The sequence below is a fragment of the Bos indicus genome, chromosome X (assembly GCF_029378745.1).
Source record: "Bos indicus isolate NIAB-ARS_2022 breed Sahiwal x Tharparkar chromosome X, NIAB-ARS_B.indTharparkar_mat_pri_1.0, whole genome shotgun sequence".
Lineage (NCBI taxonomy): Eukaryota > Metazoa > Chordata > Mammalia > Artiodactyla > Bovidae > Bos > Bos indicus.
The window spans coordinates 103,933,259-103,948,101 of NC_091789.1; the positions used below are offsets into that span (position 1 = coordinate 103,933,259).

The 14,843-nt window shown below is 43.3% G+C and overlaps 1 protein-coding gene across 1 annotated transcript; it reads left to right on the forward strand.

The window, feature by feature from the left end:
* The first annotated feature begins 388 nt into the window (after window positions 1-388).
* Window positions 389-7,991, forward strand: ASB12 (ankyrin repeat and SOCS box containing 12). The gene is made up of 3 exons (XM_019956209.2): window positions 389-529; window positions 6,324-7,172; window positions 7,716-7,991. The coding sequence occupies exons 2-3, from the start codon at window positions 6,389-6,391 to the stop codon at window positions 7,847-7,849; spliced, it is 918 nt and encodes a 305-aa protein (XP_019811768.2). The 5' UTR covers window positions 389-529; window positions 6,324-6,388; the 3' UTR covers window positions 7,850-7,991.
* Window positions 7,992-14,843: the final 6,852 nt, after the last annotated feature.

Below are 14,843 nucleotides of genomic sequence, written 5' to 3' on the forward strand. Positions count from 1 at the left end.
GGGCAATGTGTTGTTGGTCATTCAAAAAAGGAAATAGGAAATCCAAAGAGGCTAAGTTAGGAAGAGAAAAAGAAGAGGCCTGGGACCAGAGGAAGGTGTGCTAAGAAAGACTGGGCCTTCTCTTGCCCCTTGGTGAAAGGACAGGAACACCCACAGCCAGGAGTCTGGCCTTGTAGCCTATTTTAGTGGTGGGGAGGGGTACCCTGGGACACACTAGGAGCCTAAGTCTCAGCACAGCCAGACACCTGTCAGTCAGTCCTTCCAAGACTTCCCCATGGATGGCCCTGTTCTCAAAGGGATCTCTCCCAGAAAGGCATTAGTAAGATAACACGGCCTTCAGAGCGAGGTGGAGGCGGGGTGGAGGGTAGCCTAAAATTAGCCCTCTGGATCTATTCAGCCAGACTGCAGGCAGTGTTATTAACAGTGGAAACTAGGGGCTCTGCCTGCTCCAGCCCCTGGGGCAAGTAGGGGGCTCCCTTTGGAGGGGCCACCAAGGCCCAGTGCTTCACAGAGGTGTAGGGGCAGCCTGGTGAGTACCTGGAGCCTAGAATATGATAATGCTATCAGGAACAAGTGAACTCTTAGGGCTGCTGTCTGGTGAACCTATGATCACCACCCTTTGTAGTCTGTTTCCACTGGGTCTGGTTTCTGGTGGTGCTTGGGAGGTCAGTGAGGAAACCTGCCCACAGAGAGAAGGACGGGTTCCTGCTGTGTTTGTCCCAGGAAAGTATGTCTGCCTGGGCTCTGGGATTCAAATGGTCCTACTTCTTCAGGGAAATCACTGCAGTTATGCAATACAGGAAGGGGGAAGGTTTGTTTGTCTTTGTGTCCTTGTTTAGTATAATATCTAATTCATGACTAAACTTAGAAAATGAAGCTAGATCTTGCACTGTGTCTGTTTAAATATGTCTTGGTATGTCTTTGTCTCTGGGTAATATTTTTGAGGTTAATTTGTAAATAAGCTCTATTTATTTGGCTTGAAAAAAGGTAAGCACTTACAAATCAAATAATTCTAAATTAAACAATAAATTCCAGGTTCATATGAACTGGGAAATATTCAGTATTAAATACCTGATAGTAATGCTTGTTCATTGACCTATCTAGTATAGACATGTCTTAGAGTAATTAGACCACCCTCGTGACTTCCCTGGTGGCTCAGATGGTAAAGCGTCTGTCTACAGTGTGGGAGACCTGGGTTCGATCCCTTGGTTGGGAAGTTCCCTGGAAAAGGAAATGGCAACCCAGTCCAGTACTCTTGCCTAGAAAATCCCATGGACGGAGGAGCCTGGTGTCCATGGGGTTGTGAAGAGTCAGACACGACTGAACGACTTCACTCACTTTAGTATTTGTGAGTATGTGTAGATGCAGAAGGATAGGCTCAAGGACAGAAAGGCAGAGCTCCTCGATGTAGGGGGGGTGGAGAGGGGAAAACAAGCATTAAAAATAGTCTATTAATGCTTGGCAGACTATTCTGGGGCCCACTGAAACCAGCCACTCTCCCAAAGGAGTTATTAACCTAAATTCACAGACACCCTCACAAGAGGGCCTTAGATAGAATTCAAAAAATCAAAAAATACAGATGATATGAACAAATACTTTTATTTCCCCTAATTTAACTGAAATTTACTACTTCCTTCAAGGATGAATGCAGGCAGCAAATAGCAATCATATTACTAGTTTCTATAACTTGGTCACCAGAAGAAATCATAGATATTTCCTTTCATATTACAGTTGTGACAGAGATCTAGAAATGTCATTTGTGCTCATTATAACTTAGAAATTATTAGTAGAACTTGTTATTTAATGTGTTAATAAAGAACTTTTATTACTACATATGCAATTTTAAAAATATTTTGATAGCTATTTTTCAATATAATTGGTTTCCTTTAATTCTATATAGCTTATGGATGGAGGGACACATATGCCTGTGGCCGATTCATGTTGATGTATGGCAAAAACCATCACAATATTGTAAAGTAATTATCCTCCAATTAAAATAGATTAATTAATCTAAAAAAGAAAGAAAAAATTAAAAATTATTCTGAGATGGGGCCAGAAACTTAACAAGATTGCCACAGAGGCTGATGTCACCAAAAAAAGAGTTTAAAACCCCTGCACTTTGGGGATCAGGAGAAGGATCCTTGCACAGAATGGCCGCACACAATAACTCTGATTAATAAACAATAGTATGGTGAGGTTAGACAATAGATGACTTAGATTTTCTTATCCTATCTAATGAGATGAGGTACAATTCACTCAAGTACCCAAGGCTGCTGGGGTTTATGTCTTGTTCTCCTTCTGGAGGCTCATTATATTGGCCCTGCTGTAGGCTCATAATATGACCTTGGTAAGGTCTTCAGCATTTCCCTTCACACTCCCTTTCCTCTTCATTTCCCTGAACATCACTCCCCCAAGAGTAAGATAGTAATATTGTAAAATAGTAAGATTTATTTTATTTAATGATTTCGTAAAGAAATCATTTCTTTACAGATCACATGATTAAGGTCGTGGAATCCAGCATGACCTCAAACCTGAGGATTCTGGGAGCTACAATACAAATGCCTGAGGCAAGGAGGAGGGATATGTGTTTGCTTTTCAGGTGGTAATAGAAAGGACAGGATGGGGAGTAGGGAAACCTGGTTTCTATTCCATCTCTAAATTTAAGTTATGGAGCTTTAACCTCAGGAGGGAGCAGCAGTCATAGAAATTGAAGACCTAAGTAATAATAATAATCATAGTGAAAATAGTTACTGAGTACTACATTCAAGTGGTATTATAAATATTTAAGATGTATTAACTCATTTAATCCTAACAATAGTCCTTGAGATAGATACTACTATTACTCTATCTTTACAAATAAAGGAATAGACACAGAGAGATTAAATGATCTGCCCTGGGTCACACAGCTACTAAGTGGTAGAGATGAGATTGAAACAGAATCCTAGACCATGTTTTACTACTTCCATATATGGACTCCCAATCTGCAGTAGGGAAAAAACAGATCCACACAGAAGGAGTTATGATACAGTGTGATGACTGTTATAGTGCTATAAGAGCAAAGACTCAAGGAAGTAACCAATCAGAGGAAGTTGCATGTGAAAGAAGAAAGCATGATATATATCAAGAGCCATAATTTCTCCTCCCTTATTGGTGGATTTTGCAGTATAAGTAGAGGAATGATAGAAAGTGAGGCTGGAGATTTTGGCCAAGGTTTTCTCATGAAGGACGTAAGCTTGGCAAGGCATCTGGGCTATACTCTGAAAGAAAGGGGAGTCATTAAAAGATTTAAAATAGAGGATTGGCGCAGACAAGGTTTATATTTTTAAGTGATCACTTTAGCCATAAGAAGAAGAAATTATTGAAAAAGTAAACTAGGAGACTACTGTAAGAGTTGATGCAAAAGATGATAGAGGCCTAGACAAAGTACAGGCAATGAGTATAAGCTTGAGAGGGGTAGCCTATAGAGGTCTCTAGGAAGTAAAATCCATATGATTTGGTAAATCAGTTAGATGGGGGTGGGAGAAAGAGTTAAAGATACCTAACATTAGTCTGGGTATTTGGTTTGTTTGACCAGTTGGATGATGATGAACTGAGATGTGGATGTAGTGTGGTGATGGTAATGGTAGTAGTGATGGTGTGATACTGCTGATTTTGAAGTACCTGAAAGAATTCAATGAATACATACCTTTGCTGAAGAGAGAGCTGGTGTACTTGGAGTAGTGGGCTTGAAATCATCCTGATAAAGGTGAAAGCTATAGCTCTAGAAGGAGAGAACATGGAAGACAAAACTATTTCAGGGGAGAATGGGGGGGGGGGGGGGAATCAGAAGAGTGTGCTGGCCAGGAAGCCAAGAGAAGACTACAAAGGAAGAAGTGTCAGATGCTTCAGAAGAGTCGGAAAAGGAAAGATCTGAGAAATAGCTAGTAGATTTAACCACAAGGATGACTTTTAAATAACTATTCAGTTTGTGATTAAGGTGGATGGAGCCACTGCAGAGGGTGGAAAAGTGACTTGGAGGTGAAGAAGAAAAGAAAGATAGCTAGAGTAGGACAAAGGACCATAGAAGTGTTTTGTTTCCAAAGATGGCTGAGGGAGAGGAACCAGTGGAGAGACTGAAGGCACAGAGGAAGCTCACCTTTGAAGATCTAACATGTGGTAGCTCTGTTTCTCTTGGGGTTTCCCTGGTCGCTCACACAATAAAGAATTCGCCTGCAATGCAGGAGACTTGGATTTGATCCCTGAGTCAGGAAGATCTCCTGGAGAAGGAAATGGCTACCCATGCCAGTATTCTTGCCTGGAGAATCCTGTGGACAGAAAAGCCTAGTGGGCTACAGTCCATGGGGTCACAAAGAATCAGACATGACTGAATGACTAAGCATACATGCACACACACACTCTTTCTCTTAACAGTTCCATTAAGGGACAATTATTTCTGTCTTATAAATGAGGAAACTGAATCGCAAAGAAGGGAAGAGACTTGCCCAAAGGTTACTCAGATAGAAAATAGGGATGCTGAGTTGCAAACTTAGATCTGCCTGATTTCTCAAATCCTCTTGTTGTAACTGTACCAAAAAAATGGATAAATAATAAATATATGGAGTTGATGCTGACTTATAGGGGGAGCTAAAGTTTAGGGAGACCCATCCACTCACCTCACAATTTATTCTATGAAGTGTATATTTGAGGTCCCAGGCTAACAAAGAGGGGTTGAGGTCAACGGTGAATAAAAGGAGGTGTGTGGCCTTGAGCCCAGGGCTGCAGGGTATGGGATAGGATGAAAACTCGACTTCTGAAAAACCTACCAGCTTATCCTGATGACATTACAAACTGAGATGGGTGACTTTGACTTTGGAGCATTACAAACAGGACAAGAAAGGTCAAAGCATTAGGTTGAGTCAGTCACTGGGCGATGAGTGATTTTGTAGAGCCTGGGGGTAATGAAGAGACAAGAGTTGAGGGTTGAGGCAAGGCTCCAGGCTGGGTAGAGCAGAGAGGATGGGAAAATGCTTGACTCAGAGAGATGGGAAAGATTGAAGGCAGGAGGAGAAAGGGACAACAGAGGATAAGATGGTTGGGTGGCATCACCAACTCAATGGACATGAGTTTGAGCAAACCTTGGGAGATAGTGAAAGACAGGGAAACCTGGCATGCTATAGTCTATGGGGTTACAAAAAGTTGGACATGACTTAGTAACTGAACAACAACAGCAGAGAGATGGAGAAGCCATAGTTTCCAAAGAGTTGCTGGCAATCAAAGGGACTCCTGGATTGAAGTGGTCCTGGTGGAAAATCTAGTTGTCAACAGAGAGGAGGACTTGCCCTGGAAACCTCAACTATTTCTTACTATCTCTTTAAGTTTGTTTTACTTGAAGTATATTTCTTATAATGTCATTTCTTTATTTAATCATTGAATGCCATTCAGCATCCATTTCCTGAGCAACTCTGTTGCCTGAAGCATGGGACCTGAGTCTGAGTGGACATCACATATGAGGGGCTATAAAGAGGTTGAAAAGTAAAAGTGAAAGTTAGTCACATAGTTGTGTCTGACTCTTTGTGATCCCATGGATTGTAGCCTGCCAGGTTCCTCTGTCCATGGAATTCTCCAGGCAATAGTACTGGAGTGGGTTGTCGTTTCCTTTTCCAGGGGATCTCCCGACCCAGGGATCAAACCCAGGTCTCCTGCACTGCAGGCAGATCTTTACCATCTGAGCCACTAGGGAAGCCCATGAAGTTGTTGAATCTCATCTAAAAGGCTGAGAGGTAGAGTTGAGGGCCTGCCCCCATAAGACTGATGTCAGAATGCTCAGGGATGACTGCTTGACACCACAAAGCACCATTCTGTTGGCCTAGCAACTGCCAGACTAGAACCCCCTCATTAGCCCACACATTCTGAACTAAGATGCATCTACCAACTCCCTAGCCATGATGTAGGCTATGCTTGGAGTGGAGGAATAATAAGATGGATACAGGAGTCCTCACCTTGGAGTTTACACACTGATGAAGCACAGATAAGTGGAAATAAGATGTGAAAGTTCATGGCTAAAGCCTAGTTGTAATCCTTTAGAAACCCTGAGAATGGGCAGAGATTAGGGAAGGCTTCCCAGAACTAGGAGTTTGAAGGGTAGGCAGAACAACATATGCAAAGGTACCAGGCTGTGAAATGACCTGATCTATTTTGGCAGCCATCTGTAGGGTCTGAAATAAGATGGAGTAGGAGTTAGAAGCAGGGTGCCAATGAGTGAGGAGTCTGATAGTGAAGGATAAGGGAGCAAGCATCCAGGCTTTTGATGGCAGCCCTCAGTCTTCTGTTTTTATCACCCACAGATCTGGCATATCCTCCTGCTCATAATGAGAATAGTTCTGCTCCAATCAGCCAAGGTGAAAACCTCATGGACATCACCAAGATTTTCTCCCTCCTGCAGCCTGATGATGAGGAGGACACCAACACAGGAGAGAAACAAGCTCTCAATCAAGCAGTGTACAACAATGATTCCTATACTTTGGACCAGCTTTTGTGCCAGGAGCGTTACAAAAGATTTATCAACAGTAGGAGTGGCTGGGGTGTCCCTGGGACACCCTTGCGCTTGGCTGCTGCTTATGGCCACCTTAGCTGCCTGCAGGTCCTCCTGGCACATGGTGCTGATGTTGACAGCTTAGACGTCAAGGCACAGACACCACTTTTTACCGCTGTCAGTCATGGCCATCTGGACTGCGTGCGTGTGCTTTTGGAAGCTGGTGCCTGTCCTGGTGGTAGCATCTACAACAACTGCTCTCCTGTGCTCACAGCTGCCCGTGATGGTGCTGTTACCATCCTGCAGGAGCTCCTGGGTCATGGTGCAGAGGTCAATGTCAAGGCGAAACTACCAGTCTGGGCATCGAACATAACTTCATGTTCTGGCCCCCTCTATTTGGCTGCAGTCTATGGTCACCTTGATTGTTTCCGCCTGCTTTTGCTCCATGGGGCAGACCCTGACTACAACTGTACTGACCAGCGCCTACTGGCTCGAGTCTCACGGCCCCGCACCCTCCTCGAAATCTGCCTCCACCATAATTGTGAGCCAGAGTACATCCAGCTGTTAATTGATTTTGGTGCTAACATCTACCTTCCATCTCTCTCCCTGGACCTGAACTCACAATATGATAAAGGCACTGCATTGTTGGTACAGGCCCGAGGTGAGTGTCAAGCAGACCAGCTCTAATAGGTCTCCTGGCTTGGATGTCCCAGGGACACAAATCACCCCCAAAGTTAATATTTCTGGGGTGAATTGGAGAAAGCACCATTGTCTTCCCTTTCTTGGGGCCCCAGTAGAAAAGAGGTTACAGATTCCTTTTTAGAGAAAGGCAGTGGCACCCCACTCTAGTACTCTTGCCTGGAGAATCCTATGGACGGAGGAGCCTGGTGGGCTGTCGTCTATGGGGTCACACAGAGTCGGACACAACTGAAGTGACTTAGCAGTCACTAAGATGAGGTAAGATTTGCACAATCCCAATTTGTGGTTCTGGCTCTGCCAATGACAGTTTTGTGGCCTTGAACATGCTCTCTCTAGGCTTCAGTGTGTCCCCATTGGTACCATGCATTTTAGGGCAGGGAGCGGGACATTTCTTAGAAGGGAAAGATCAGTTAGGGCTGCAGTAGCCAGGGCAGGGTGGATGTAGGCTTGAGTGGGAGAACTACACTGAGAATTGCTTCTCAAAACCTGTTTTTCCTTACTGTAGCCACTCCACGGTCACTACTATCACAGGCTCGTTTAGTTATCCGCAGATCCTTGTGCCACACCAGCCAGCCACAGGCCATCGACCAGCTGGATATTCCCCCCATGTTGATTAGCTACCTCAAACACCAACTGTAATCTTGCAGCCTGCCCAGAAACCTACAATGCCTCCAAGAAATCACCTGGGGACCCAGGTAGCTGGAGAGAACTACAGCTCTACACACTCACCCAAAGCTGCTCTCCTGTATTATCCTCCACAATAAAATCCTCAGAGAATAAATCCTGGGGGCTGTTGTGTCTGGTGTGTGTTAGGTTGGAGGGGGCACAGAGTTCACTGGGGGAAGGTGTCTGGTTGGTCATGGGAAAGAATTATAGTGATCTGGGGTTCAACAGGCATAGGAGCCTGACTACTGAAAGATAAGACTAACCCAGTAGCCTATACCTTCCCACCAAGATCCTTGAAACAACTGGCACCGTAATGTCCTAGGAGCAAGGTCCTGAAGAAAGCAGGTAAGTATAAGGGTAGCATCATCTTGTTCAGCCCTGTGTCTCCATTGACTCTCTGGCTGCTATTGTTACTGAACCAAACTTGGGTCCACAACCAATCTATTGACACCAGGTTGTGGTGAATGAAAGCCACCTTTTCAGGGGCTGTTGCCTGTCAAGACCAGCTTGACAAGCAGGGTTTCCGAAAGTACGATATGGCAAGAGAATGAGAAACAAGGCACAAGAATTCAGAGAAAAGTGAGGATCAGGGGACCAACACCACTCCAAGGTGAAGGTGCCGAAACTGAATCTAAGCCAGCTTTATTATACTTTCAGCTGTGAATGAAATAATATGCAGGGAGTTAAATTATAATATATGTGGCCTTCAGGGCCAAAGAACAAAATGATCATTAACCATTGAGTAATTAAGAAACAGTTATCAATAACAAATCAGTAACTAAGACTAATATTCTTATCTATAGATTTTCCACCAGATACATAAAACATGTGACTCTGAGACGCCAGTTGAGAAACAGTCTGGGGTTGGTTTTCTGACCCCAGGATCATATCTTGTTTTCAAGATTATGAACTGTTCCCTCTGGACTTGTTCCAAGAGTCTCATGCCTTATAGCATCCAGTTTATCAATAATTATACATTTCTTTTGCAGCCTTGCCAGGGCCTGCTTTTCTTTTATTCTTCCTGTCTCCTACAGTTGCCAAACACTTTATTTGAGTCAAATGACCAAGGAGTCTCCCATTCACTCACCTTGAATCATAGGCTGCATTATTGCTAGTCTATTTTATAGTCAAGATCTAGCTAGGAACACAAATTACCAAATATTTATGACAACAGATTTAACATGGAAAATGGTTACATAGGTGATAGGCAGAGGATCTAAGGACAGGAAGTTATAGATTAGTCATAGCAGGAGTCTAACACCATCCTTAGGCTGAAGGGGTAAGGGAAGAAGTATGTCCAGAGTCTAGGGACTTGGGTCATCTGATGAAAAGTGAAATCACAGGTCTATCATGGATTATCCAAACAAGAAGAAAGGAAGAAACACCCTCTCCTTTACATCATTCTTGCCCATCAGTCTGCTTCCAGTGTCTCACTGGAGAAAACTAGAGGTCAAATAATATGAGAGCTTGGGAAACACAATATAGAGGGGTCAGCCCCTCTTGCAACATCTGGCAGAGCAGGATAAGGTGAAAAGTGGACAGTGGAAGGAGGTGGTATGACCTGAGCCAGGAATTGGATCACACAGCAGAACTGGAAGTATACTGACAGCAGAAGCCATAGAAGAGACACCGCAGAGATGCCACCAAAGGCACAAAAGGTATAGCTTAAGTACCCTGGCTTCCCCACATTTCTTACCCTCCCATCAGTGCCTTCCATTGGTTGAACCCAACCAGAAGGTGGTTGACGAGGAAGCCTGGGAAATACAGCCTGCAGTGGTCAGTCAGCCTATGGTGTGGAGAAGAACAGGGGAAGGAGGCAAAAGGGGCCTGAACCAGCACAGATAGCCACCCAAATCCAGATCTAGACACCTTCAATTTTGCTAAATCTTCATCCTTTCACAGTACCTTCTTTTATATCTCCTGGACAACTGTGGGTGAGGATATGGATGAGCAGTTAAAGAGATACAAGGTGAAGGCATAGAGGATGCAAGCCCAGATAATAGCTATGTGGGAAGTACTTTTGATGTTTAGAGCTTTTCCTGAGAGCTGCCTTGACAGACCCACCCCCAACACCCCATAATTATCTCCTATCGTGCAAGATGGGAGGCAGGGAATGGGCTCGAAAATTACTTGCCTCTCCTTCTTACCACCCGCACACTCCCTAGCTCCTAGGGCTTGAGAGCCATTAGAAAGGAAGGCAAGAAAACTGGCCATCTATCCCCATGGCCCTGCCCCACACAGACTCCAGACTTTCAAATGCATAAGGCATTTTGGATGGCAGTGCAACTGTTTATGTCCAAGAAACAAGAGAAGTAAAGGACTGGAATATACTATAAACACAGATTTCAGGGCAGAGAGCCACAGGTATCTTTTACCTTTCCTTCAATCTGGGTTCCTGATGGGTGAGTTATCTGGGACCCCACTCCTTGCTCTGTTCCCCATCCCCTTAGTCAAGGTTTAGGAGATTTGGAGTCAAGTTCAGCAGCCCCATCTATTGGGTTGGCCACAAAATTCATTTGGGTTTTTCTGTAAGATATTATGGAAAAACCTGAATGAATTTTTTGGCCAGCCCAATACTTTAGGACCCTGGGAAAATACACCCTTCAAATGGGGCCTGCCCAGAGTAGCCTCTCCTGTGCAACCTAGAATACAGATTTTCTGGTTGACCTTTGAAAACGTGTGGATACTCTTGGCATGCCAGAAGACTTGCATTTGATGAGAATGTAGGAGCACATCAAATCCTAGACAGAGAGGAAAGGCTGAAACTCTATGCCCTATTTCCAAGATAAGCAGATTGAGAACCTTTCAAAATTAAGTGCCCATGTTATTCGTAGCTCAGCTCTCGAGACCTCTGAGCTATTGTTCTTCTACTTGCCTGTGCTTCTATGAACAGAAACAACTTAAAAGCCTGGTACCTTGGTCTCTTTCCCATCCAGACAAGAGACCAGGAGTTAAAATGGATCATCTCAAATGCTGATGATGAACCTTCTGAGGCAACTTTCCCTAGGACATATGAGAAGGAGGTGCCTGGAATGAAAGCTCACTCTTGGCCTTTAGTCTCTTGTTGGCACTGCCCCTAGATGATAATCTAGCTTCCTTCCTATCCCCCATTACAATCACCAGTTTCCAGGTACTTTGTTTTCCCAGTTAGATCTTGACTATAAGCTAGACTAGTGGGAATGCAGCTTCCAAGAAAGCCAAACTTTAACCCTTCTCTCCCTCTCTCCCTGTCTCCTTCTAACATTTATTTTCCTTTCTTCTCTCCCTATGTCATACCCTCCCTTCTATACTGGAGTTGCCATGAGCCTAGGGCTGGCTCTGCTCTGCACATGACACTAACAAGTCTGCATTCTTTCCTGCAATAGGAAAATTATTTTGCTTTATTCAGAAATGTGGCTATCAAAGACAAGATACAAACTGCAAATGGTCCACTGTCTGCATAAACCAGAGAGTTCTCTCCTTCAGCTACTAATTTGAGGCAAAGGATAATGGAATAGGTGGTGTTTGATCTTGGCCTTGAATGGTAGAAAATATTGTAACTGGTAGAGAGTGAAAAAAAAAAAGGTATTAGTGGGGAAAAATCAGTCAACAAAGACATTGTTGCTGTTCAGTCGCTCAGTTGTGTCTTTATGACACAATGGACTATAGTATGCCAGGCTTCTCTGGCTTTCACCATCTCCGAGAGTGTGCTCAAACTCATGTCCATTGAATCAGTGATGCCATCCAACCATCTTGTCCTCTGTCATTCACTTTTCCTCCTGTCTTCAATCTTTCTCATCATCAGGGTCTTTTCCAATGAGTCGGCTCTTCACATCAGGTGGCCAAAGTATTGGAGCTTCAGCCTCAGCATCAGTTCCTCCAATGAAAACTCAGGATTGATTTCCTATAGGATTGACTGGTTTGATTTCCCTGTATTCCAAGGGACTCTCAAGAGTCTTCTCCAACACCACAGTTCAAAAGCATCAATTCTTTGGTGCTCAGCTTTCTTTATAAACCAACTCTTACATCCATACAAGACTATTGAAAAAGCTACATAGCTTTGACTAGATGGACCATTGTAAGAAAAGAAATATCTGTGCTTTCTAATATTCTGTCTAGGTTTATCATAGCTTTTCATCCAAGGAGCAAGTGTCTTTTAATTTCATGGCTTCAGTCACCATCGGCAGTGATTTTTAGAGCCCAAGAAAATAAAGTCTGTCAGTGTTTCCATTGTTGCCCCATCTGTTTGCCATGAAGTGATGGGACTGGATGCCATAATCTTAGTTGTTTGAATGTTGAGATTTAAGCCAACTTTTTTACTCTTTCACTTTCATCAAGAGGCTCGTTAGTTCCTCTTCACTATCTGTCACAAGTGTGGTGTCATATGCATATCTGAAGTTATTGATATTTCTCCTGGCAATCTTGATTCCAGCTTGTGCTTCATTCAGCCAAACATTTCACATGATATACTCTGCATGTAAGTTAAATAAACAGGGTGACAATATACAGCCTTGACTACTCCGTTCCCAATTTGGAACCAGTCTGTTGTTCCATGTCTGGTTCTAACTGTTGTTTCTTAACCTGCATACAGGTTTTGCAGGAGGCAGGTAAGGTGGTCTCATATTCCCATAGCTAAGATTTTCCACAGTTTGTTGGGATCCACACACTCAAAGGCTTTAGCATAGTTAATGAAGCAGAACTAGGTGTTGTTTTCTGAAATTCCCTTGCTTTTTCTATGTTCCAACGGATGTTGGCAATTTGATCTTTTGTTCCTCTGCCTTTCCTAAATCCAGCTTGAACATCTGGAAGCTCACGATTCACATACTGTGAAGCCTAGCTTGGAGAATTTTGAGCATTATCTTGCTAGCATGTGAAATGAGTGCTCAACATTCAGAAAACTAAGATCATGACATCCAATCTCATCACTTCATGGCAAATAGATGGGGAAACAGTGGAAGCAGTGGCTGACTTTATTTTTCTGGGCTCCCAAATCACTGCAGATGGTGATTGCAGCCATGAAATTAAAAGACGCTTTCTCCTTGGAAGGAAAGTTATGACCAACCTAGACAGCACATTAAAAAGCAGAGACATTACTTTGCCAACAAAGGCCCATTTAGTCAAGGCTATGGTTTTCCCAGTAGTCATGTATGGATGTGAGAGTTGGACTATAAAGAAAGCTGAGCACCAAAGAATTGATGCTTTTGAACTGTGCATTGGAGAAGACCCTTGAGAGTCCCTTGGTTGCAAGGGGGTCCAACCAGTCCATCCTAAAGGAGATCAGTCCTGGGTATTAATTGGAAGGGCTGATGTTGAAGCTGAAACTCCAATACATTGGCCACCTGTTCTGGAGTGCTGACTCATTTGAAAAGACCCTGATGCTGGGAAAGATTGAGGGCAGGAGGAGATGGGAACGACAGAGGATGAGACGGTTGAATGGCATCACCGACACAATGGACATGGGTTTGGGTGGACTCTGGGAGTTGGTGATGGACAGGGAGGCCTGGCATGCTGCAGTTCATGGGGTTGCAAAGAGTCAGACACGACTGAGCAACTGAACTAAACTGAAATGAGTGCAATGATGTGGATGTTTGAACATTCTTTGACATTTCCCTTCTTTGGGGTTGGAATAAAAACTGACCTCTTTCAGTCCTGTGGTCACTGCTGAGTTTTCCATGTTTACTGGCATATTGAGTGCAGCACTTTAATAGCATTATCTTTTAGGACTTGAAGTAGCTCAGCTGGAGTTTCATCACCTCTGCTAGATGTTTGTAGTGATGCTTCTTAAGGCCCACTTGACTTCCCACTCCAACATGTCTGATTCTAGGTGAGTGATCACACCATTGTGGTTATCTGGGTCATTAAGATCTTTATTGTATAGCTCTTCTGTGTATTCTTGTCACATCTTCTTAGTATCCTCTGCTTCTGTTATGTCCATACCATTTCTCTCCTTTATTGTGCCCATCTTTGCAAGAAATGTTTCCTTGGTATATCTAGTTCTCCTGAAAAGATCTCTAGTCTTTCTACTGTTTCTTTGCACTGTTCACTTAGGAAGGTTTTCTTATCTCTCCTTGCTATTCTTTGGAACTCTGCATTCAGATGGGTATATCTTTCCCTTCCTCCTTTGCCTTTAGCTTCTCTTGTTTTCTCAGCTCTTTGTAAGGCCTTGTCAGACAACCATTTTTCCTTTTTGCATTTCTTTTTCTTGGGGATGGTTTTGATCACCATCTCCTGTACAATGTTACAAACCTCCATCCATAATTCTTCAGGCACTCTATCAGATCTTATCCTTTGAATCTATTTGTCACTTCCACTGTGTAATTGTAAGGGATTTGATTTAGGTCATACCTGAACGGCCTAGTGGTTTTCCCTACTTTCTTCAATTTAAGTCTGAATTTTGCAATAAGGAGTTCATGATCTGAGCCACAGTCAGCTCCCAGTCTTGTTTTTGCTGACTGTATAGAGCTTCTCTATAGAATCTGATTTTGATACTGACCATCTGATAATGTCCATGTGTAAAGTTGTCTCTTGTGTTGTTGGAAGAAGGTGTTTGCTATGACCAGTGTGTTCTCTTGGCAAAATTCTGTTAGCCTTTGCCCTGTTTCATTTTGTACTCCTAAGCCAACTTGCCTGTTACTCCAGGTATCTCTTCACTTCCTGTATTCCAGACCCCTATGATGAAAAGGACATATTTTTTTGGTGTTGGTTCTAGAAGGTATTGTAGGTCTTCATAGAACTGTTCAACTTAAGTTTCTTTGGCATTAGTTGTTGGGGCATAGATTTGGATTACTGTGATATTGAGTGGTTTGCCTTGGAATCAAACCGAGATCATTTTGTCATTTTGAGATTGCATTCAAGTACTGCATTTTGGATTCTTTTGTTGACTATGAAGGCTACTCCATTTCTTCTAAGGGATTCTTGACCACAGTAATAGATATAATGGTGATCTGAATTAAACTCACCCATTCCAGTCCATTTTAGTTCACTGATT